This window comes from Lynx canadensis, chromosome X, assembly GCF_007474595.2.
Source record: "Lynx canadensis isolate LIC74 chromosome X, mLynCan4.pri.v2, whole genome shotgun sequence".
In the NCBI taxonomy this organism is placed as follows: Eukaryota; Metazoa; Chordata; class Mammalia; order Carnivora; family Felidae; genus Lynx; species Lynx canadensis.
This window is the reverse complement of record NC_044321.2, coordinates 32,586,633-32,613,209: the sequence shown is the minus strand read 5'-3', so window position 1 is coordinate 32,613,209 and position 26,577 is coordinate 32,586,633. Positions and strand designations below refer to the sequence as shown.

At 42.4% G+C, this 26,577-nt stretch overlaps 1 protein-coding gene across 1 annotated transcript in view; it reads right to left on the bottom strand.

Annotated features, from left to right (window-relative positions):
* Positions 1 to 26,577, bottom strand: part of LANCL3 (LanC like 3) — a 96,284-nt gene that overhangs the window by 16,714 nt on the left and 52,993 nt on the right. Inside the window, exon 2 of the mRNA XM_030306019.1 lies at positions 3,035 to 3,158. Within this exon, the coding sequence (XP_030161879.1) occupies positions 3,035 to 3,158 (124 nt within the window). The remainder of the gene's footprint in view (positions 1 to 3,034; positions 3,159 to 26,577) is intronic.

The following is a 26,577-nucleotide window of genomic DNA, read 5'->3' as shown; positions in this document are numbered from 1 at the left end:
AGGCCACGTCTGACTCACTGCCTGTTTTTGTAAATAAAGATTTATTGAAATAGAGCCACGTTCATTCATTTGTGTGTTATCTATGGCTCCTTTTGTGCTACAGCGGCAGAGCTGTGTTTGTGACAGAGACATATAGCCCACAAAGCCTAAAATCTTTGTTGTCTATCCCTTTATAGAAAAATAGTTAGTGACAACCCCTGTTTAGAGAAAAGATTTTTTTAAACTTTTCAATTAACATAAAAAAATAAAATGTAATTTAAAAAAATTTTTAAAGAAAGGTGGGGCACCTGGGTGGCTTAGTCAGTTAGGCATCCTACTTCGGCTCAGATCATGATCTCACGGTTCCTGAGTTCGAGCTCTGCGTCAGGCTCTGTGCCGACAGCTCGGAGCCTGGAGCCTGCCTCAGATCCTCTGTGTGTCTCTCTCTCTGCCCCTCCCCTGCTTGCATTCTGTCTTTCTCTCTCTCAAAAACAAATAAACATTAAAAAAATTTAAACTTTGTAATTAACATACCAATAGCTTTTATGAAAATCCTCCTACAGTGCTTAAAAATAATTTGTTCTAGGTATCTAAAAATTCATTCATTCACTCAACACATCAGAATTAAGCACCTAATACGTACCAGATACTGTTCTCGGTGTTGAAGATAAATGAATGAACAAAACAGACTAAATCCCTTCTTCTGTAAAGTTAAACACTAATAACGGGTATTAATTTACTTAATCCTTCACATTTAGCACTGTATATCGGGCACTGTCTAAACCCTGGGGGTACACAGATGCATGTGACTTGGTCTGATTCTTGAAGACCTCCCCATATGGTACAGTGAAAAAGCCAGACTCATAAATAGACAAATAGAATATGAAGTGATAAATGCTGTTATGAGAGATGTGTACCAGGAGCTAACAGAGAACCATGGGAGGATCTGAGGGGGCACTTGAGGTTCTGTCTACACAGGTAGTGTCATCTGAGCAAGTCTTGAAGAATTCCTAGGAGTTCCAGCATAGGGTACTGTACTAGCAAAGGCCTGAGCCTGCTTTCGGAGAAGGAGCTAGCTCAACAAAGGTAAAAGTCAGCCCAACCCTGCAGGGTTTTCACTCATTCCTAATGAGTAGAATGCTGGTTGGTGGGAGGTGCTGGGTTCAATATATTTGGAGGGCTTGTTCTTTAAACTCAACTCTGTAACTGTGAAGCTTTCTCTTTGCACTCAGGCCCTCGGAACTCTTGACTGCCCAAAAAAGGCCTTACAGTTTTATCCCGTCAAAGACGATTCTTCTTAAAATTCAGTTGTAATACTTGAAGGTGCCTTTCTTTCAATGGCTTTTAAATTGTTAGGGGAAAAAAAGCTTACTTTCCAGGAAAATATTTATGCATCAGATAGCCATCTGGTTTGTGCTATACATGTAAATGTCTAGAATGTTAATTTCTCTAAAAAGATGAAAAAATGGAAAGAATAGTTCTATTAAGGAACTCTAGCAGACACTGTCAGTGTCCTGCCCATCACCTCGTCTACACTCACCATTCTGGTGCACCTATCCTCCTCCTCACCTTCCATCTGAAGCATTTATCATTCTGCCTGAGGCTTTCTCTGGCCACAGGGGTATGCCCAGCCCACAGGAGCAGGGTGGAAGTCCTAGGGAATTAGCAGGTCTGGGAGCAGCCCCTCAACCCATGAAGCAGGGAGTTGGTGGATGAATACTCCAGTTTCCTCATCATTTAGGTGGGATAATTCTGAGGCACATTCTATACAGCCTTCAGGGACCCCAGTGGGACCAAGCCTGAGTTATCCACAGTTGCTCACTATTACATCCTCTATTAACCTTTTTCTGTACTCTCGCTTCCTCATTCCTCTATCAACGCTTTCTAGGGTCAAGCCATTTATACCCAAATCCTTGTCTCAAGGTCTGATTCTAGAGAAACTCAGTCAGGAACTTAAAGGTTCTTTGAGAAGTCTCTCAGAGAACTCCCAGTCCATATGCTCATTGCTGAAGTTGTTCATCAGCTATTCACTCATTCATTTGGTTACCCTCATTAGGCACAGGTTCTTGGTAAACGACCAGGGATCACAAGGATAAGTAAGCAAAAGTCCACATCCTGAAGGTGCACAAAGCCGGCTGAGGCGGTCGGACAGGTAAGCCACTAAATAGAGTGTGATGTGATAAGGGCTCCAATATAAGTGTGGCAGGGTGACCACACTTGGCAGACCAATTTTGCTTCAGGGCAAAACCTGAAACATGTGAATGTTTTTCCAGAGAGGATTCAATAGACCCATTTTCCAAAAGCACCAAGTTTCTCAATAGCTCTGGTGATGTCTGATCAGTCTTGAAGTCTGTGTAGAAGTATTACAGAGAATTGAAGGGGTCGGAGGAGGCTGGGCCTTCTAGGCAAAAGGAAGAGGCACAGAGATTCTGAAGATATGAGAACACTTGGCTTGGAGGAGATTACGCTGCACAGACCCAGAAAAGGGAGGGAGATAAAGCCTGAGTTTGGAGAAGGGAACAGGAATCTACAAATGGCCTTGCGAGTCATGCTCAGGACTCTCTTTCAGGGAGCCACTGAAAGATTCAAAAGGGGAGTAAGTAATTTTCACTTTACATGCCTTCTAGCTCAAAAGGGGCCGTTGTGATTCAGTAAGCAGTCTGTTAGTAACCCACTAGCATTAAACACTTGAAACTGTTACTGGCTTCATTGTGTTTCCCTGTGCATTGGCACTATTGGCAATGAGTGTATAAACTGTTCACAAACTTTCAGTGAAATTCAGCCAATGAACTCACGATCTAGAATAAAGGTTTTAGTCTTTAGTAAAAGTAATCATTACAATAGCTGCCCTTCTGTCAAGCTATGAAAACAAACATTCAATTGTGATTTTTAGTATCTATCAGTATTTGTTTTCAAGTGGCATTTTAAAGTGTTTCTAGTGAAATGAAGAGGAATGACCTATGCCCCCCCCCCAAAAAAATCTAGTTTGTAGTCAGTGCGGGTATCAGGGACTCCCTTCTTCCTACAGGACTTTGCCAACAACACCTTCACTCACCCAAGTATTCAGTTCCATAGTAAGAGTACATCAGAGGGAATGGCTTCCTTTTTTTCATGGCGTACTGCTTCCCAGAGTCCAGAATCGCCTGGCAAATTGATTTGATCTGTGCTGGGCTCAGTACCTGTGTAAGGAAATCAAGAAGCAGAAGTCCAATCAGGATCTTCTTTTTTCCTCAGACTCTGGATTTTCTTGTTAAAGAGTTCATCAGCATATCCACCCCCCACCCCACACATCCTTTTCCTATGCGTAAATAAGCTTAGCCAGCCAGAACTTTTTTTCAAACAACTGATGCTCTTTCTGTTGTCAAGTTTATCCACCCTCTTCAGGAAATTTGCTGTGTTGATGGGGAAACACGCACTTTTATTGCTAAAGGCTTTTATAAAATGCAAAGACCACTTTACAGTGGTTGTATCATTAATCCTTGTCATTGGAACGAGAAAGTGCTCAGAAAAGAACAAAGACTGGGCCTAACCCATCATGCTTAACAAAGCTGTTACTCCCAGTGTGTGGTGCAGGTCTGGACCAGACAATGGGCCTTCGGTCTGTGTCATTTAGACTGCGCTTATAAAGCCACAATTCTATGAGACGCTGCCGCATGACAGACTCACTGTAGCCTTTGCATTCCCGGAATGAAACCAAAGTCCAGTGGGCACCAAGGCAAAATAACTTTCAGTAGCAAAATGACCCTGAATAGACAATGGCTAAAATGCAATGACTCGCCGTCTTCCATAGTTGACTCAATATACCCACAGTCCGTTTTAGGACTATAGAGATTAAAACGTTCTCAAGCCTACAAAGCCTCGTTGAGTTTATTAGGATTCTGCTCAGGATTGAGATGTTTTCTGCTGCCCACTCTTCCTCAGGGCAGATGAGATGCTCCCTGCTCCCTTTGGCCCACTCTATCTTTACCATGACTCTTTGGAGGAGCACTTACCACCTGGTATGTTTCTGTCTCTCCCTCCCTCTCTCTCCACTAGACGATCACTTATTTGGGGGCAAAGACTGTGGCATCTCACCTTTTTGGTATCTTTGATTGCTAACACAGAACCTGAGGGGGCCTTTGGTAACCCATAAGGGAGCGAGTAAGTGCCAGGTTTACTTGCATGAAAAGCAGAGCCCTCCCTTTTTCTCTTCTTTCCCCAATTATTTCTTAAGTCCCTACTATATGGCAAGAGAGCTGTTCTGGATGCTGGAGGTATGACAGCGAACAAGGTGGACAAGACCTCTGCTTTCACAAAGTCAACCTTCCAAAAACACAAACCTGCAGCAGAAAATTACTAGCCAGAGTAACCATGGCCACTGCTCACCTCCACACCCACCCCTCCAAAAATCACCTAAAGTTCAGCCTTGGCCTGATTGAATGAATCAAGGATCAAGGAAAAGTCCATTCCATTTTGGCCTCTCTCCTAAGACTCACACCTCAAATCTTTTTGCCCGATATCTAGCATTATACTCACTGATTCCTTCTGAAGTAAAGTACTAATGATTTCTTTCTTTTCCTTCCTTCCTTCCTTCCTTCCTTCCTTCCTTCCTTCCTTCCTTCCTTCCTTCCTCCCTTCTTTCCTTCATCTCTTCCTCTCTCTCTTTCCTTCTGCAGGGTTTTGCTCCTCTGACTTACTCAACATGAGAAGGGTAACATATAATCCAGGTTTTGGCTCCTCAAATCTAGCATTTAATTTGGGATTACCTAATTAATTTCTTAAAGAGGAGGCTGTTCATTAACTAATTAATTCTGCCAATTAACACTTACTGAGCTACTATTCCAGTGAGGCCCCATACTCGGTATTATAGGGGAAATTCTAGAAAGCCTGGGACATATACTTTCCCTACAGGGAATTCACTATCCAGAACTGGAGATGAGATATAGTCAAAAGTCTACCATAGGGCAATTTAAGTTCATGAGCCTAAGGGTGGAAAGAGACAGTAATGCAGAATATGTGTCACAGACCACGAAGCACCATTCAGCTTCACTAAGACTTCACTATCTCCTCATTTTCTATCTGGTTGCTCTGAAGCAATGGTGTTGTGGCTTTCAACTTAAGTTTTCCTTCCATTAGCTACCTATCTTTGTCTCTTGGGTATTCTCCTTTCTGCCTTAAATTCCTGACGATTCTATCCTCCCAGGCACTCCCACCATCATTTCAGGGCTCAACCTTGGGTTTTTCCAGAGCTCAATAGCAAATTTCTCCTAGATGATTTCCTAGGAGATTTCCTGCATCTACTCAAATTGCTACCCCAAATTTTCATTTGCTATTAAAAACATCTTTTCCTTTGTGCCTTTCTATCGGTGCCAACTGATCTTATGTTTATTATTAGTGTTACTCTACTTAATAGCTTCCATCACCAGTCTCACATCAACCCCTCTAGGCTGCCTTGCTCTCAGAAACCTGCAAGAGCCTCGAAAGGCATGGACTTAATAGGACTCTAACCTTGGGGCACCTGGGTAGCTCAGTCGGTTAAGTGTCCAACTTCAGCTTAGGTCATGATCTTGAAGTTCATGGGTTCGAACCTTGCATTGGGCTCTGTGCTGACAGCTCAGAGCCTGGAGCCTGCTTCAGAGTCTGTGTCTCCCTCTCTCTCTGTCTCTCCCCCACTCACTCTCTGTCTCTCTTGATCTCTCAAAAATGAATAAACATTAGAAAAAAATTTAAAATAGGATTCTAACCTGTCCCAGCCCACGTTTTCTTGGCAATATATGTGGCTCTTCAACTGAACTTAGATCCTGTCTGCCAATATTGGTCTGAATCCATAAGACAGAAAGTTTTTGTGATAGGAAAAAGGTCCACTGTTTTCGGGGTATATTCTCATTTGAATTACTAAAATTCTCCCTATTTTTACTTCTGTGCTAATAATTGAATCAGCTTATTCTTTCCTCAGTTGAACATTTATTAATGATTTCCTCTCTCTCTCTCTCTCTCTCCCCTCTCTCTGTCTCTTTGCGTGTGTGTGTGGGGGGGGGGTGGGGGGATTCACCTGCTTGTTTTAAAACTAGGAGCAAAATCAACTTAGGTTATATGTGATGCCCTCTTCCTTTCTTTCCATCACTAATCCACAGCTCAGAATAGAGCATGAGTTTACAAAGGATTTCAAAACCTCCTGGGTCTGTGCATCATGTCTGGGTGGTTTCCTCTTATCTCCCTGAAACACTGTGATAAACAAAGAGAAACTGTGCTTGTTTGGCTGGATAAAGACCAGTTATGCATGCAGTTTTTTATCTCTGGGAACAGACAAGACCTACCCTTGGGTTTATTGATGAGCAAATAAAAACTGAAAACAGTGCTCATTAAAGGTGTGTGGAGGAGGAACACAGATGAAGAGTGTGCTCTTTTTCTTCCCCCTGAGCAAACAGCACAGAAAGAAGAGACATGACCACATCTGTCTGCTTCCTCCGGCATTCTTCCATCCCTGCACCTGACACACAGGAACGCCCACGTGAGCACACATTCTACCTCTGAGAAGATGGCCACTGTGCTTCTGAGATGCGGAGGCCCCAGAATGAGGAAGTGACATTTCGGGGTGGGGTGGGGCGGTGGGGGGAGGGGGAGTGACGGGATGGAAGAAAAGGGGCTCCCTGCCCATTAGGCATTTACCAAAACAAACCCAAACTCCCTCTCCTGTATTTGTAGCACCTAAGGCCTATGTGTGTACTGGTATCTTGGATGGATTTGGTTCTTTAATTGTTTTTTACACTGAATTAAAATAAATTACAATATCTCAAAAATACAAAGCAAGTCAGCTGTGGTTTGATTTAAGCAGTTTCATTAGTTTAGCTGATGCCCGTCACTGGCTTTCAAACAGGTGTCTGTTGTGAACTAGTCCTGTTGGGCTGGACTCTGAGATTGAAGAGACAGAGAACAATAAGGCCCACGCTATGTTTCCTGGCTCGACCTGAAGGTTGTGCGGTGGTTGAACCACCTCCATGTGGAGGAGAGATTTTCATTAAGGAAATCCATGAGATGAACCAAAGCCATAGATAGCTTCCTTCACCACACACATCTTTCCAGGGCAAGTGTCCTACCCACAGGCCCTCTGAAGTGGCAGTCCTGCTATGGCTAGAGATCAGCCAGTGCCAATGTCAGTAACCAACAGTCCAAAACGTCCTGAGTGTGTGATTGCCCATCTACATGGAATGCAGAAAGCCACTCCTATATCACACCAATATGTAGCAGACTAAATCTTATATTAATTTTGGTGTTTTCATCAGCAATTTATCTGACTCCAATCCTTTGACTACCATATGTGCTGGCAGAGGCTTCTTCCCAGAGAAAAGAAACAAGCCATTTGACCACCTGTGAACATTAAAAGGACTTGATAACCATGGACCACAGCTTTGAGGAAAAGGTTTTTGAGTTGTTAGAACCTGGGTATTTTTGAACTTTAAGTTGATACCATAAACAGTAGACTTGAAGGACATATAGGGTCAAGATGGAACTAAAAGCTGTTCACGGTAGGAAAAGTTGACGCAGAAAGGAAACCAGGAAGTTCAAAGTTCGTTTGGAGCTCCTGCTCTCCTTCCTACACCCCCTTGTGCCAAGCCTCAGGAGAGAGCCTCCAATCCTCGGGATAGGTCTTGGGATTTATAGGTAGCTAGGATATGTGCCCCCTGCTCCCTCCTGCAATTTGGGGAGATGGTAGCCTCAAAGATGTGTCTCTTGCCTCAGGGTCTGGGGCCAGTAAAAGAGAGAACACTTCATGGCACATCCCACGAGAGAGCCAGAGACAATCCTAAGTTTCCCATGGGCACCATCGTAAGGCAGGAAAAACATCCCAACCCCAAAAGGAAACTTCTTTTTAAAAATGCCCAGTCCAAATAATTTCAAATGAAAAAGTTAGGGAAACTTTTCTGGAGAAAGTCAATATCCACAATTGGTTAGGTTTTTGTTTTTTTGTTTTTTGTTTTTTGGTTTGTTTTTTACTTTTTATGACTTTTTGGAGTTGTGGTTTGGTTGGAACCCACTAGGTTACAGAGAAGAGCCAGGGCTTCACAAAAATCTCTGGAGTGGGTGGAGATTTACTTCAGGTGCTGAGGGGACAAAAACTCAGGGAAGCTCCTTTAAGGTAGAAGGAGCTTAAAGAGAAAGGATAGGGCTAAGGACAGCTTTCAAGCAGGAAATAGATCTTGATGAACCGAACAATTCATGTTTGTGCAAAGCCTGTGCAAGGCACTTCGAGGGGAGAAGTAATCTTAATAATTAGGCTAATAATACCTGAACTATTTAAATAACGAAACATTCAATATTGGTTCAAATTCTATAAGTCATGACCTATAGCGGTAAGGTGGAGGGAATAAATATTGGGGGACTCACAGATGGAGAGGGATCCGAGCTAAGCTTTGAAGGACAATTAGGAAGTGGATAAATGAAAGTAGCCAGGAGGGAGAGCATTTTCAACTGCGGGATAATGGGGGAAAAACTCTGGGTATTAGGGCAACACCTCTCAAACCACCACGTGCCAATTACTCGGTGTTCTTGTTAAAACGCAGATTCTGAGTCAGTGGGTCTGGGATGGGACCGGGATTCTACATTTCTAATAAGCTCCCAGGTGGTAATGTTGTTGCTGTGGCTGCTGGTGCAGGGAACACACCTGAAGGAGCAAGGCATTATGGGAACAGAGAGGCTGGTTGCAGCAGACGATCTCTCCTGCGAAGGGTGAGAAATTAGACTGAAGGAACTATAGGAAGTTCCCAGAGACATCCAGGGACATAAAAGGGAGCACCAGCCAAGAACACTGCACACCATAATTTAAATGATCAGGATACCCAGAAAAGAGAAGCAAACACCAATGGGAAATTCTCTTCCAATATACCGTGCATGGGAAACACGTGCTCAAATTTGCAAACCCCAGTGGAGAGTTCCCTTAGCCAATGTGGCCAGGTTTGTTATTTTCTTAATTGGTCTCCAAATGGGGCACATGTGCTGGTGCAGAATGAGCAAGTCTCTTCCATCTGGTTTTCCTGATGTTCTCTGACCATTATTATGTTGGGTGATGAACGGCAGGGGGGATGGGGGGGTGCGCTAGTTCATGATTATCTTCGAGTTATTAAAGGCATTGAACAGGGAATTTCAGTTATAAACATTTGGTCCCAGATGCCATTGCAAAGTTGTGTCTTTTCCCTTCTCATGTCAGGAAACACAAGCCCAAAAAACACTGGGAACCAGAAAAGAAAAACAGGTTTTACTCCATTCTTGCAGACTGACAGCTGGCTTTAAAGATTTATTATAAGTACCTGGTAAGCCACCAAGTGTCACTAGGTGATTTCATTGTTTTCGGCAAGACACCAGATGTCTCAGAGCCTGAGCTTCCTTATCTATGGAAAGGGGATCACAAACACTTGCCCCACCTACCTCCTCCAGTCATGGTGAGACTCCTAAAAAAGCAGTTGCCAGTGGTTGGCTGCACACTGCAATCACCTGGGGAGCTTTTAAAAATCATGAAGGCCTGGCCACACCCCCAACCAATTACATCAGACTGTCTGGATGTGAGACTCAGGCATCAGTATTTTTAAAGCTCCCTGAGTGATTCCAAAGTATGGTAAAATTTGAGAATCACTGCTATGAAATATTGAATGAATGTAAAATGGTTTTCAAAAGCAAGGTAATAATAATAATAATAATAATAATAATAATACATGATGAAGAAGGAAAAGGAGGACAGGAGAAGAGCTAAAGGGAAGAAAAGACTTCCCAAACAGAAGATAGTCCCAGGTCTGGATAAACACCTTTGGTCTGAATCACAGAGGAGTGGAAGGGAGAAAGCAGATATGCCACATGAGTGGATATACTAGGTCAGGTCAGAGGTCTACTGAACCTCATCCGGTGTTTCCAGGGCAGGAACCAATGCACATATTGTGGGACAGTAATAGAGAAACTAAAGAACACAGCAGACAGCACACTGGACTAGGATTCAGGAGGTCCGGGCTTGAGATCCAACACAGCTACAGTGACCATGGTTAAGTCAGCACAACTCTGTTTCCTCATCTTTAACATAAAGAGACTGGACTAGAATCTGTCTACTAACCCAGTGCTTCTTAAATTTTAGTGTGCCTTTAAAATCACCTAGTGAGCTAGCTAGCTAAAACAGAGCCTCCTGGGCCCTACCTGCAGACATTCTGAATAGCTGTGGACTGGGGCCTGAGATCTTATATTCTTAACAAGTTCTCAGGTAGTGGGCATGCTGCTGGTCTGGAAACAACCCAGTGAACAGCACTGTACTAGGTGGCCTCTAAGGTTCCTCAGGATTCCAAACTCTGGTTCCCGAGGCATTGAAGGGTCTGGCTCTTGAGCCAAAAGAAGGAGCACAGCATGATAAGAAAACATAGGGGCTTTCAGATCAGACAGACCAGAGTTCCAGACTTAGCTTCAGCACTTTCTAGCATGGTGGGTTTAAGCAAGTTACTTCCGCAGCAGGCTCTCTGTATCTGAGCTTGTGTTTCCTGTGGTTTCAGTTACCCTTGGGCAAACTCCGTCCCGAAGAAGTGATCCTCCTTCTGATGAGTCATCAGGTCAATAGCAGCCTATTGCTAAGTCACAATGCCTGTGTCATTTAAAAAAATTTTTTTAATGTCTATTTTTGAGAGAGAGAGAGAGAGAGAGAGAGAGCGCGCGTGCGCATGCGCGCGCAAGTGGGGGAGGGGCAGAGAAAGAGGGAGACACAGAATCTGAAGCAGGCCCCGGGCTCTGAGCTGTCAGCACAGAGCCAGATGCGGGGCTTGACCTCACAAACCATGAGATCATGACCTGAGCCGAAGTTGGATGCTCAACCGACTGAGCCACCCAGGCACCCCTACCTTCCTTAATTTCTTTTTTAATGTGAATTTATTTTTAAGAAAGAGACGAGGGGCAGAGAGAGAGAGACACACACACAGAATCAAAGCAGGCTCTGAGCTGTCAGCACAGAGCCTGATGCGGGGCTCGAACCCACGAACCATGAGATAATGACCTGAGCCAAAGTCGAATGCTTAACCGACTGTGCCACCCAGACGCCCAACGATTGTGTCATTCACCTCTCTTCAGCTCATCATGTAGGCAGTTTATCATCTCACATCAGCACAAGAGTACAGTACAGTAAGATATTTTGAGAAATACCACATTCACATACGTTTTATTACAATGTATTGTTTTAATTCTATTTTATTGTTAGTTTTGTCATTGATCTCTTCCTGTGCCTAATTTATAAATTAAACTTCATCATAGGTATGTATGTATGGGAAAAAGCATAGTACATATAGGGGTCAGTACTATCTATGGTTTCAGGCATCCACTGGGGAGTCTTAAAATGTATACCCTGTGGATAAGTGGGGGGGGGGGGCTGCTGTACTTTCTAAGCCTCAGTTTACTCGTTTGGAAAAAGCAGCAAAAGTAAGACCTACCCATCTCACTGCATTGCTACAAGGACTCCACAAAAGACCCTTAGCACAATTTCTGGCATTAAGCATATGCACGACACATAAGCTATAAATTGAAACAGGCTATAAGCTATAAGCTATAATTGATACATAAGCTATAGTTGAAACAGACATCCAAAGTTTAATTAGTGACTCAACTCCCACCATTCAGTACCATAGGCCTGGGGGGGTCTGTGCTCAGAATCTGTATCATAAAATAACCCTGCTGTTGCTCACCACTCAGCCCCAGGCTCCACCCAAGGACCAGCTTGTGTCAGCTCACATCCCTAAGTTGTTGTAATTTATAATTGATATACTAGTAATGGATGGCCCTTCATGTGTGTGTATTTATTTTTCTCATCCCCAAACTTTGAGCTTACAGGGTCCCACTTACCCCAAACCATGTTTCTTTGCTTCTGTAAAATACCTCTCAAGTTTATCTGGTTTCTAGACAAGTCTCTCACTAACTATGTGACTTTAGACCAATCATATAACCTCTCTGGACCTCAGTTTCCTCATGTGAAAAAATAAGGAGTTAAGCTGGTGGTTTGGTTTTTGTTTTTGAGTGGGAGAAAGTGCACGTGTGCAAGTGGTGGAGGGGCAGAGGGACAGAAAGAATCCCAAGCAGGCTCCACGCCCATCGCAAAACCCAACACCGGGATCGATGTCACAACCGTGAGATCATGACCTGAGCCAAAATTGAGTCAAACGCTTAACTGACTGAGCCACCCAGGCGCTCCAAAATGGTCTTTAATGTGCTTTTGGCAATAGAATTTTGTTATTTTGTGATTCATGACAACTATTTACAAATTTATCTATGCTTATTTGGGCTCTAATTCTGGGATGTGGATGAGATGGTATGTTTCAGTGGTTTCATTTCTTATAGGCTAGGCCAAAGGTCCTTTGCAGTGAGATCTTAATGCATATTTAACCTGTCCTCTATCCTAGGTATGTTATCAAGAGGCATATTCTCTTATGTACTTTCTTCCTAAGTAGAAAGCTTAAAGAACTAGAAATTGTTTTAGCCTCTTGGCACTGATTACTTGAATATTATAGTCCCTGGCCTCTTGATGCCTCTAAAGTGAATGAGGCGCACGTGGCTGGCTCAGTCGGAAGAGCACAGGACACTTGATCTCAGGGCTGTGAGTTCGAGCCCCACATTGGGTGTAGAGATCACCTAAATACATATATACATACGTACATACATACATACGTATGTTATTAAGGCTGGATGCATAGTTGACATTTCACATCACACCCTTCTCTAAGCCACTGCTGAATGAATATATCATTGCAATGTTCTCAAATCATGGTTCAACAGACATTTTTTCAAGTACTTGCTGGGTGCATGACACTGTGCTAGAGAGTACAGAAAATAGAGATGAGTAGTTGAGTGTAATCAGGTATATAGTAAATAGTAATAGTATAGTATATAGTATATAGTAATAGTATATAGTAAATACCTTTCCAAATAGGAAATTCTGATTACATATTTATGCCTTCCACCATTAGTTAGCTACTAAGCATCCATTCTCCCCCTTATTCCTTGATAACTAGATCTCAATTTTATTAGAGTGACAACTGTATTTAGCTTCAGGTTATAAACAGTGAACAGCCTCAGCCAATCATCTCAATCCTTTTGTCTCTTGCCAGATACTCAGTTCTCAGCCTTCCCTGAAGCTAGGTTTGGCTATGTAGCCTCATTTTGATCAATGGGGATATCTGTTGGGGCAAGAGCTTCCTAGAAAGCTTATTATTTCGTGATAAATGAAAATAAAGTGGATGGACTTGGCTGTTACCTGCCTCTCCTTTTTTTGGTGCTTTGGATGTTTGTGTGTGAGGCCTAGAACGACAGCAACCATTTTGCATCCTGAGGCAATGATCACATGGATCAAAGGCCAACATGCAAATGATGGAGGAGGAAAAAAGATCCTGCAGTTTCTGGAAATCATTGAGCATCTGTACCACAACCAGGACTACCCGTCTCCAGACTCTTGTTAGGAGGGAAAAATTATTCCCTTTTTAAAAGTCACTGTTCCTTGGGTGACTTAACGGCCACACTCCCATTAACTGGGTAGCCATAAAGTGCCAACCTAACAGCATTGCTAGCATTCATTTCCTGGCGAAGCAATTTTTGCCCACGTGTACCTCTGTTTCTACAGAAACCCTGGCCACGCAGCTCTTTAAAGTGAGGCTGACTGTCTAAGTCGACGAATGCAAATGCAGCTTCCAGTTCTGGCTGCGCTCACAAAGTTGTGATTGATCTTTCTTAAGTGCTGTCCTAGAGCCCAGAGGTCAGGCCTGGAAAACAAACGGTCACCTTTGCTACCATTGTCCTGGGCGATCTCCCTTCTCCTTCAACGTATCCTGCTCCAGATCAGAGACAATGGGCACTCTCCAATCCGCCACCATGACAGCAGGTCCCCCAATCCTCAAGGTCGATTCGGGAAGACAGGGAGGAAGTGCATGAGAGCCTTAGCAACAAGTGCTGTGAAGCAATTATCTTCTTTTCCAGGAACCATTGTCACCTCAACTTAAGTGATTACTGCCTACCTTGTCCCTTTAGAGAGCTGTTCACAAAAATGGCCTTAGAAGAACAGTATCTGAACAATTTGTGACATTTTAGGGCTCAATCACTCTTTTACCTAGATGCTTTTGACAGAACAAGCTAAAAGGGTTTCCTTCCCCAAGCTTTTTGACGTGGGCCCGCAGGAGTGATGGGTGCCCTGAAGGTCAGAGAAACAGGGGAGCGAAGGCAGAGTTCTTTAAAATTGCTTAGATCTTGTTTTCTTTTTTCCCCCAATACCTTAAAATACATTTTAGTAAATCTGTTCCTTGGGGCTAAAGGAACCAGTGTGATGCAGTGGGGGTTTGACCATAAGTGCTACCATCTCTGTATACAAAAATGAAACCTAAAGCCGGTGTGGTGGGGGTGAGGTGGGGTGTCTGACCATGGCTGGGAAATTCAGAATTTCTGCCTTTGTCATTATATGGCCCTGAACAAGTGATTTAACTTCTCTTGCTTCATGGTTTTCAACTATAAAATGACATTACTGACTCACAACCTTTCTGGTTCATGATTTGTATGATTTATACATACGTGTAGAACTTTCCTTCTTCCCTTTGTGTTCACTTCGGTAGAGAACCCTTTGTGCGATCATGTCCAAAGTATTTTTGTTATGTTGACATTGTGTTTTCAGGTACTTGAAAGGGAAAGTGATTCTGGTTTATTGTTTTCTGGTTTCCAGTCAGAAAGTTTTAGCCAGCGATCTTAGGAGAGCTAGACTATAAAATTCAGTTAGAATCACTTTCTACATAAACGATACATTGAAAAAGGACCTTTTGGGTGACCTGGGCATGAAGGGAGCTGCCACCATCATCCCTGGTTAGGGATCAGGTGGCCATGATAAAGAAAAGAGTCTCCGTGGTTAGTTTCGATTTTCATTTTACTCCTAAAGGAAGGAGAAGGAATAGAGAATCTTAGGAGGAGCTGGCTCTGTGGATGAAGAAAGAAGAATGAGGTAAATCGACATCTTTCCTCTGTTAAGGACAAGAAGGTCCCCAAGTCCTCCTCGTTAGATTTGAGCTCCCACAAATTCCAAGTGGGTTGCTGCCTAATCAACAGACCTAGGGAGGCTTTTTCCTGGTCCTTAACGGAGCTGGGGTGAGCAGCTGGGATATATAACCAGTACTAAGCAAAGCAGGATATATAACCTCATAAGTTAGAACTAAGATCCTTGCTTTATACAGGGTTTATTCTGTAAATATTTATTGAGCCCTCCTATGGCTCACCAGAAGAATATCACTGAACAAGAGAGAAAACTCCCTGCCATCAGTGGAGATGATATTCTAGTCTGAATAAATTATGTGCTCTATATTAACCCAGACGGGTCTTATTCGGCCACTCTGCATCATTTGTTATTATTTTAATGTCGCTGTCTTCATAAAGAAATATCTTTAGTAAATTGTGTGCCTCATCTCATGTTGCCTGGGGAAAGTGTAACAGGAAATGAAAGCCATTCACAGTCACCGATGTTCAACTGAGGGTAATCACCAGAATTAAGGATGGACATAGGAAAGAAATGGCGAGCTGGTCAGCTACTATATAGCATATAATTATATGAAGGGATTTAAAAACAGAGCCCCCACTTCAGACCAAGATTTTATGGGAGGTGGGGTACGACTGGACACTCACATTTTGTAAAAAGCCCCACTCATGATGCTGGGACACAGGCACTGCTTTATAGGGCTTTGTATTGCAAATCCAGTACTATTTAGTATTGTAAATTGCACAGGTGTTTGGAACAAAGAACTGTCTTATGTGGTTCACGTAGCTTTGCTGTATCTATACCTGGTCTCAGACTAGACTTTTAATTATAAGTGTAATGCCAGGTACCCTCCCCATAAATTTGTTTCATTAGTTGTAACACAAAATCCTACTGACCATTTAGCAATTTTTAAATTTTTTTTAATGTTTATTTTTGAGAGGGAGACAGTGTGAGCAGGGAAAGGGCAGAGAGAGAGAGAGAGAGAGAGAGAGAGAGAGAGAGAGAGAGAGAGACACATAGAATCTGAAACAGGCTCCAAGAACCTGAGTTGTCAGCACAGAGCCCAATGCAGGGCTTGAACTCATGAACTGTAAGATCATGACCTGAGCCAAAGTGGGACGCTTAACTGACTGAACCACCCAGGCGCCCCTAGCAATTTTTAAATAAAAAGCATGAATCCCCATAATACTGAGAGTGTAGCCCCATGTTTAATATGTAAAGTGGGTAGGTACATTAAAATATAATTATGAAGAGGTACTTACAAAATAAGGTTTCCCAATTACACTATAAAGGAACAACTAGAGACAAAATTTATCCAGGTGCATGCATGTGAGATATGTATCTACAGATCTATGTAAATAGATATATTTACCATGTAAGATGTATAACTTGGACTTCTTCTATAGTACATCAGTGTCGGAGGGAAATAAGTACCCAGGTCCACTTGTATAAGAATGTCCACAACAGCTTTCTTCATAAGAGTTTATTCATAAGCTTTAGTCATTTTTTTTAATGTTTGATACTTGTGAGAGAGAGTGCTGTGCTGACAGCAGAGACCCCAGTGTGGGGCTTGAACTCACGAATCGGAGATCATGACCTGAGCCAAAGTCAGACACTTAACCGACTGAGCCACCCAGGCGCCTCTCATAAGCTGTATTCATAAGACCTGCCTGGAAACATCCTAAAATGAATGAATAAATTGTATGTTCACACTATGGAATGCTACTCCACAAAAAGAGAACAAATTATTGATACATGCAACAACATGGATGGATCTCATGAACATGTTGAACAAGAGAGTACTTGCTGTATGATTCCATTTATATGAAGTTCAAGAAGAGACAAAACAAATTACAGTGCTACAGATGAGTGGTTACCTCCCTGTGTCCTTTGTGTGTATGTTGGGGGGGGGGGCAAGTGGTACTAACTGGGATAGAGGAACTTTCTGGGATGATGGAAATGTTCCTTTTTTTTTTTTTTTTAATTTTTTTTTAACGTTTATTTATTTTTGAGACAGAGAGAGACAGAGCATGAACAGGGGAGGGGCAGAGAGAAAGGGAGACACAGAATCTGAAACAGGCTCCAGGCTCTGAGCTGTCAGCACAGAGCCCGACGCGGGGCTCGAACTCACGGACCGTGAGATCATGACCTGAGCTGAAGTCGGGCGCTCAACTGACCGAGCCACCCAGGCGCCCCGGAAATGTTCCTTTTCTTAACCTGGGTAGTGAGTATGCGAGTTATACAGTGAAATCATTGAACTATGCACTTAGGATTTGTACATGTTGCTATATGGAAACTATGCTTTCATTTTATTATTTTTTAACGTTTTTATTTATTTTTGAGACAGAGACAGAGCATGAATGGGGGAGGGTCAGAGAGAGGGAGACACAGAATCTGAAGCAGGCTCCAGGCTCTGAGCTGTCAGCACAGAGCCCGACGCAGGGCTTGAACTCACGGACCGCGAGATCATGACCTGAGCTGAAGTCGGCCGCTTAACCGCCTGAGCCACCCAGGTGGCCCTATGCTTTCATTTTAAAAAGCAAAATAAATCAGGGTATTGAACAATGAACGTATTTGCCCAACACTAGAACAAATGGTTTAACTGTTTGTTAATACATTTTGTCTGAATGTCAAGATCCTTTGATTATAAGACACTAACCTTACTAGCTATCCTGAAGAAGGGCTTTCTTAAATCTTGTATGAAATTAAAAATGGTGTGCTCCCTTCTGGCAAACGAATTGCATAAAGAAGCACATTATCTCTGGGATGATGCAACCCGCAGTCAAGGCTTAGTGACCAAAATGTGGAGGCTGGATTTCACTTCTTTCTCCAAGGGCTGCTTGGCTCTCTGGAAGGAAGCTGGAGCCGCTCCTGGAATAGGCAGCCAAACCTATGAAGGGACTAATACTTGGACCCAGAAGTGCACCAGGCCCCAGGTAGTGTTCTCCGTCTTGGTGACATTGGTCTCTGCCTCGCTCTTTCACTTTCCACAGACCCATTTTTCCACCTCTCTATGGCTGACGATGACCTCCCATCACACCACAACACATACCGGCTTCCTAGTTTTATAACGTTCCTCAAATTTAGCCACACTGCAAGATCAAGTAGAACCAATGAAACCCAATTTCAAATTCCTGAGAGAGAATGTGATTGGCTCAGCCTCGGCCAGGTGCATTTACCCCAACTGCCTCAACATGGGTGCAAAAGTCCAGTCAGAGAGGGGGCAGGATAGGGTTTTCACAGAGAACTGGGGTTATTTTGAGCTAGCTAGACTTCCTCAGAAGGATCTACAATACTTGTATCAGTGATGTATTTAAGTTAAATTTTTAGAAAACCTGACTTCCAGTGCCTTCATCAAATAAAAGGTTATTTTTCTCATATAACAAAGTCTGGAAGTGGTGGGCTGCTGATACTATTCAGTGATTTGTGATCAGTGATTTGTGAATCAGTGATTACTGGGAATTAGCCAGAATGTCCCAATTCTTTCTTCTTTCCCCCATGTTGGCCCAAAGGTACAAAATGGCTGCTGTAACTCCAGACACCATGTTTATATCCAAAGCAGGAAGAAATGGGGAAGGGCGGCACCACTCATATCCATTCTTCTTTATATATATATATATATATATATATATATATATATATATATATATATATAAATAATCAGGAAAGGAAAAGGTTTCCCAGAACTCCCGAGTAGACTTACATTGACATTATTATTAGCTAGTACTGATTGATTTAGCCACCTTGACAGAGAGGTTGGAAAATCAAGTAATTATCTGAGAACAATGCTACGTCAAACAAGATTACAGTTCTGTTAGTAAGGATGGTGTGGAAAATGGATATCTAGTAGGCAACAGTGTCTGTCACCATAGTGAATTTTGGAATCCATATTCTCTGAAAAATTTATGTTAGCCATTCATGATCGTGTCTGAACACAGGTGATGGAAAGCATACTTAATTCTGTTTTAATTCATTGCTTCTCACCACACACTAAGCCACTGTATATATATATATATATTCAATTTTGCACTCCATCACGTAGGATCCTTCAGCTAGGATTTGAATTCTATTTCAAAAGCTGTCATGGAGGTAATTGGTCAAGGCAGGTTTATCGGCTCCCAGACTCATTATCCAACCACTACACAAATGCCTCTTCTATACAGATAATACAGGATTATAGGAAGGATGATTAAAGGAGCTCTGTTTTCTCTAACTATACCGCTATTTCAGAAGTGATGTCGAAGATAATTATTTCAATATACATAAATAGATACTATTCCATTTTAAATCCGTTCCTTAGTGTGAAGCAGGTGCAGGAAGTGAAGGGAGAGAGTCTCTGAGTTACCAACTGCAGGCAGTTTTCACCTTTAGAAGGAATGGGTGGGACTAGATGGCTTTTACGTGTCCCTACATGCCTGAGATTATCCTTTCCAAGTGGACTGCAATCAGAGTTTCTCCAAATCACGGGGACATTTCCAAGAACCGAGTCTAGATTAGTGTTATTTTTCAACCGGAAGATGACGTATTCTATGAGGTGAGAAAAATGCCATGGAAAAGGACAGAATGTACTCACCCACATGATAAGTGGAGAAATTCAAATCTTCTGGCTGATTTTCACATATAAATAAAATGTGTTAAAAGACTATTACCACTGCTTTTTATGTTTAAATATCATAAACACATTTAAAGGTAAAATTGGGGGGAGAGGTTAAACACATGAGGGGGAATCTTGTTTAGATGTTTGTTCATAGAACATAAATTCACATACAGCGCAAGTTTCATTTATGTTAATTTTGTTTTTGCTTCAACGTGTTCTAACTTAAAAGTATGAGGAAAAGCACAAACTTTAGGGATCCATTTATCAACCAATAAGAAAAGGAGTTGTAAATGTCTGCAGTTGGAAACTGTTAATTTTCTGCCAATCCTTGGGCGAGACACTTTTGCTGTCTGGATCTCGGGTTTCTCATCCATGAAATGGGAGATATTAAAGGACCTTAAAAACCCTTTTCTTACTCTGAATTTCCAGGTTTCCATTACCCTGTTAAAGAAGTTGGTCCAGATCAGAGTTTGCTCAGCTGGCATCAAGTCTTCACCTCTGGTTCTGAAGGTACCCGTGCTGCCCCGAGTCTTACATATCTTCCTTTAATTCTGTGAAGTCCCCCAGTATTCTGTTGGTAAAACTCCATTTTTGTAAACTTTTAGTATAGAATTCCAAAAGATTATGAGAATAGTACAAAATTTCCTATATACTATTTATGCGCAGTCATGTTTTGTTAACATTTTGTCATGTTTGCTTTTTCGTTCTGTTTCTTCAGGGGGCACTTTAGAGTAAGTTGCAGAGATGATGCCCCTTTACCTCAAAGTACTTGAGTGTATATTTCCCATAAACAAGGACATTCTCTTATCTGACCACAGTGTAACTAGCAAAATCAGGAAATTGAACACTGATACAATGCTATTAATCTACAGCCCATGTGTAAATTTTTCTAATACTCCCACATAATTCCCCTTAAGGATTTTTTTTTTTCCTGTTACAGGATCCAATCCAGAATCACACATTGCATTGACTGTCATGTCCTTTAGACTTCATTATCTGGAACAGATCCTCAGCCTTTGTCTTTCTTGACTTTGACATTTTTAAAGAGTACAAGCAATTTATTTTATTGCATATCCCTCAATTAGGATGTGTACAGTGTTCCTCATGATCAGATTCGAGGTATGCATTTGGAGCAGGAATATCCCAGAAATCATGGCATGGTATTTGATCCCTATTGGTGCCCCTCTTTTAAAAGTAAGGTACTTCAAGTTGAATTTCGATCGTCTGAGATTTTAAAAGTTATGACTAAGGGTTTAGTTGATGACTCATGGGGTCTTTTAATACGGTTTCAACAACAACATGTGTCATCACTTAGGCCTGGCGACATCCCAGCTGGGAAGTAGGAGTTTGGGCCACAGAAGACCTGTGATAAATCACTAGGAAAGTCAGCTAAGTCAGTGGAAGGGAGAGGGGTAGGTCCCGGAAGTCAGAGTCCATGAGGTCAAAGTCTGCAAGCACCAATCAACAAGGACAGTAAACGCTGACTGCAGGGCAGGGGGTGTGGGCTCACTGCCCGGCACTATAGAGCTAGTGAGCGGAGCTGGCTCCAGGCCCGTGGGTGTTAGTCACAGACCTCAGTGGAGTGCAGGAGTAAGGTTGTTTCTGGCTATGGCCGATTCTGAGGTGCCAGCACTATCTTGCATACCTCAGGGGTGGCATTACTGTGCGATTTCCCCTTACTCTAGGCCAGTGCTCCTCAAATTTTAATGTGCATAAGAATCCCCTGGAGATCTTGTACAGGTGCAGAGTCAGATTCAGCAGGTCTGGGATAAGGCTTGATATTTTACGTTTTTAACCAATCTGTCCACACGTGATGCCAGACCATACTTTGGGTTTCAAAGCTGTAAGGGAACACTGGTTTGGGCTACGGCAGCAATGGATGTGCCAACAGCACCTCCCGTACATTAGAGTCAGCATCTACTGTAAGACTCCCCTCTACACCACCACATAGAAGCTGCTTTTAATCAATCAATTCAGAACTCACTGAATACCCTACTACATCATTTAAATCCCCAAAGTAACTCTAAAAAGATAAAGAGGTGACAAAGGCAAAGGAGCCTATTTGGCACACTGCCAAGCCAGAAATAAAGTGAAACTCTGTAAACATTAAGCAATGAATAATGGCTTCCTAAAAATAAAGTCGCATAAAATCTCATTTTGATAGCCCTGAAAACATGCGTGTCCCAAGACAGGGTGGCTACCCCTGCCAGGGAAGGTGTTGGTTTTGCATCAATCCTCACTTTTTCTCTAGAAAATTATAGTCTACCTACATAATGAACCTGGTGATTCAGGCTAATTTCCTTTTAGCAAGCACCTCCAAATAGGCCCGTCACAGCCTTCCCATAATACTCCCAGATGTTCTAGAACTGAGAAGGTTAGAATGGAAGTAACAAGGGCATTACTCACAGGAAATCCAAACCTGATTATTAACAATTCACATTTCGGGTAAATTCTTTAAAATCAGTGGTTTCTGTAAGGCTCTGTTTTGAAAAGGCAAGAAGTGCCGGTTGGTGTTACAGCTCTGTGGCAGGTAAATTTAGGACATGGCAGCAGAAACACTATATGAAAAGCCAGTCGAGCGATGCAGCAAATTGCTTATTACATTTGCTTTCAATTAAAGGGAAAGGGACTTCATCTTGAGAAAAAAAGATGCCGTTTTACTCCAGCAGAGGGAGCCTATGAAACAGCCAAAATCAACCCTGAATTACAATGGTCATATGTTCTTCTCAGAGTCAGTGAAGGGTCATTTGCCCCCCCCCCCACCTCGCACAAAAAAAAAGAAAAAGAAAAAGTTACAGTTTACTGAAGCATGAAAGCATGACAATGACCTTGAGATAATGACTTCAGGTGTTCAATGAATGCTTATTTAACGAATGAACACTTTGCTGCCTCCCTCAGGGAGCTTTTTGTTTCGGTGACTTCTCATCCATGCATCAACCTCATGGAACACCAGCATTCAATCATATACTTGTGTTCTGGGAGGAACCCATTTCGTAAACTGAGTTTGGTGGGGGGGGAGGGGCGGGGTGCAGGGCTAACTTTGGCTAAGGGCCTCCTGTAGCACATGGTTTACATTTAACCTTCACAACCTCCCAGAGAAAAGAGCCCCATGCCATCCTGAGATGAGGAAACTAAGGTTCTCAGAAACTAGTGATTTGTCTATGCTCACACACCTAAGAAGGGGGGAAGGTTGGATTCTTGTTCTAAATCCTTGTTCTATTGTAGTAGGATTATACATCCGTACCTTTGTTATGTAACTGCAGTATTTCTCATGGCGGGCGGGGCATATTTCCCTGCCCTACTGATGCGCTTGGCCAGGTGAACTGCTTTGGTCAAAGGGATCTTAGTGACGTAGAAGCTTCACACATGCTCCTGTAGTTTGTCTTGTCCTGAAATACATGGAGTTGGGCTGAACCCTACCCGTAGCCTGAAGCAGATCCACTCCACCTCCTGCAGATCATCCGCAAGAAAAATCAGTATTTGTTATTGTACGCTGCTGAAATTTGGGATGGTTTGTTACAAAGTAACTTGGACTAGTAATACAACAATGCGAACTATAGCTAGCCCCTGCCTGCAGATGAGAATACTAGGGTATTGAGAAATGGCTTACTCAAACAGGAAAGTAATTTCCCAGGGGCAGAAGAACTCTCCTGATGTCTCATTGGCCAGAAGCATGTAACATGGCTTCCTACACTACAAGCGAGGCTGGAAAAGTATCTGACATTATGAGCCTCTACTGTGGAGACGAGGGTCCACCATCCTGGAAGAAAAAGGAGATAAAGGGTTTTTGAATAGCCATTCAACAATATCTGCCATCCCAGTGTTGTCAGGCTCCAAAGTCCATTATCTTTACTAGTACCCTATGTTGTGTTCTATCTATATATAGGCAGAAGCTACGTGGAAGTCCCTTCAACTTGATCTTGGTGAGCCCAGTATGGTGGCATGATTTGGCTTGCCCTTTTGCACTTCTGCTCGTGCCATGAGATCACCCTCCAGGCAACCAATAACCCCAACAGAATGAGGACACACATGGAGCCAACCGGAACCCACACAGAACTACCCCACGAGTGAGGACAAACCAATGTTCGTTGTCGCAACCCACTGAGATTTAAAGGTGTTTGTTACGTATTTTAAAATAGTAGTGTGTTGAAATTTACCCAGCCCTACCTGGCTATCAAGTCCAGACTCGAAGCTAATGGTAGAAGTGAATTTCCATTTGTGACTACCCAGGGGTATCTGCACATGGTACTCCCAGGTAGTTACTAAGAGCATTCCAAAGAATCTACTAGGACAGCCCTTTCTCCCCAGTGCACTCAGTTTGACTGGTACACGGTAGAGCAGGTTCTCCTCCAGAGGCAGTTCAAACGGGACCAATCCTCACATGGCAATGCCAGGAAGGTGCTATATGTAGGCTGATACACTTGTTGGGGTACCACCAGCCCTGAGCACTCTGAAGGAGGAAGCAATAGAGACAAGGTTGACAATGACTCCCTCGCCGCCACCATTACCTATACTGTTGCTGCCCAACTGCTAATACCTCAATAAAGTGTGGTATGAACACTTACTCTCCTAAACTTCAGGTCAGAGAAATCTTTTGATAAGAAGAACAAAGAAAACGAACTTCAGGTCAGAGAAAGTTGATAAGAAGAAGAAAATGCCAGAAATGTGCTACCCATTATATTGTGGCCACAGCTGATACTAAATACAGGTGTCAAACACTAGGTGTGCAACAGCTAATAAAAACCTCTGCCTCTGTTCTCCTGGAACTTGTAATGATGTACATAGAATTGTTTTGGCAATCATTGCTTATAATACTTTCCAGATGGATAAGATACTTAAATACTTAGAAAGTAATCATAAAAGTGGTAGAAGAAAATGCATAGGAAGGATTTCATAGACGTTGCCAAATATACGACAGACGATACTAATATTTTACATTTTACAAACCGAGAAAGAGCAACAATTCAAAGGAAAAACAGAAAAGGACATAAAAAAGGAATCTGCATATAATGATATGCAAAAGACTTCCAACTTATGCAGAAATTATCTTCCAATTAGAAAGATGCAAATTATAATTAGATACCATTTTTAATCTAGCAGAGTGGCAGAAACGAGTAAATAAATTTATAGCATAGGTAACTGGCGGGGAGACAAGCACTCCATACGCTACCGAGGCGGGAGGTAAATACGTGATACCTCTCTGAAAGGGAATTTGGCAACACTGATCAAAAACTGTCTTAGCACACAGAGACAACCTAAAAGTCCACTGACAGATGAATAGCAAAGAAGTTGTGGTATATGGTATAGACACCGGAATATTATTCAGCTGTAAAAATCAAGGAAATCCTGCCATTTGTGACAACATGGGTGGACCTTGAGAGTATTAAGCTATGGGAGTAAGTCAGACAGAGATAAATGCTGTGTGATTTCACTTACACGTGGAATGTAACCCCCACCCTGCAAAAAAACAACCCTCCCCAACAAACTCCATAGAAAAGGGGATCAGATTTATGGTTACCAGAGGAGGGGGTGGGGGACCTGGAGGAAGGGGGTTAGAAGATAAATAAGTACTAGGGATGTAATGTGCAGTATAATGACTACAGCTAACACTGCTGTAGGATATACAGGACAGTTGTTAAGTGAGTAAATCCTAAGAGCTCTTAAGACAGAGAAAATTTTTTCTTTTTTTTTTCTTTTTCTTGTATCAATAAGATATGACGGATGCTAATTAAACATTGTGATAATCACGTCACAGTATATGTAAGTCAAACTACTATACTGTATATTCTAATTCTTAAAATGTTTATTTTTGAGAGAGAGTGAGAACACGCACACGCGAGTGGAGGGGAGTCAGAGAGAGAGGGAGACAGAGGATCTGAAGCAGGCTATAAACTGTCAGCCCAGAGCCCAATGCAGGGCTTGAACTCACAAACTGCGAGATTATGACCTGAGCTGAAGTCAGACACTTAACCAACTAGGCCACTGAGGCACCCCTGTATATCCTACACTAATACTGTGATGTGTGTCAATTATATCTCAATAAAACTGGAAAAAATAAAACATTGGGGAAAAACTGTCTTAGCTATAGTCATGCAAAGATATAGGTATAATACACTACACCACTATATGCAAAGGCAAAAGACTAGAAACGACCAAAATGCCTGTTAAGAGGGTACACACATACAATGAAATACTGTTGAGCCACGAAAGGTACAAAGTAGATCTGTATGTGTTAACATGAAAAGTTCTTCAACATACATGGTCGGATTAAAACAGTAGGGTGCATGGGGCACCTGGGTGGCTCAGTTGATTAAGCGTCCGACTCTGGATTTCGGCTCAGCTCATAATCTCACAGTTCATGAGTTCGAGCCCCAGGTTGGGTTCTGCACTGACAGCACAGAGCCTGCTTGGGATTCTCTGTCTCTCAAAATAAATAAATAAGTTTTTAAAAAGTAGGGTGTATGTCAATGTTTGTAGCATCCTCTACTCACACATCCATCTGTGTGGAGATGTTCAGAGTATTTCTGGGAAGATTCACAAGAAAGAGGTAACACTGTTTGCACCTGGGGATGAGACCTGGAGACTGGCAGTCTGAGATGAGAGGAAGACTTTTCTCTCATTTTATATACCCCCTTTTACACTTGGGTGTGTGTGTGTGTGTGTGTGTGTGTGTGTATGTGTGTGTGTGTACCAAATGCATGCAATACTTTTTAAAATGAAAGTCTAGTTAATACCGATAAATGGAATAACTGAACAGTCCCTAAAGGTTCACAGGGAAAAGAAAGCCTAATAACCTTCCTATTACTCTAGAAAAATCAATGCAAAAACTTTTTTTAACAATGATCTAGTGATTAGACTGTGGAAGGCTGACTCTTCAAGGACTATTGAATTTCATTCAGTAGACAGAGAATGACCTGAAAACGAAACTAATGACAGTTTTTCAGTCAGTAAGGGAGGTACGGTTATTTACATAACAGGACACAGGAAAGATGAGGTCTGCATTATCTTCATG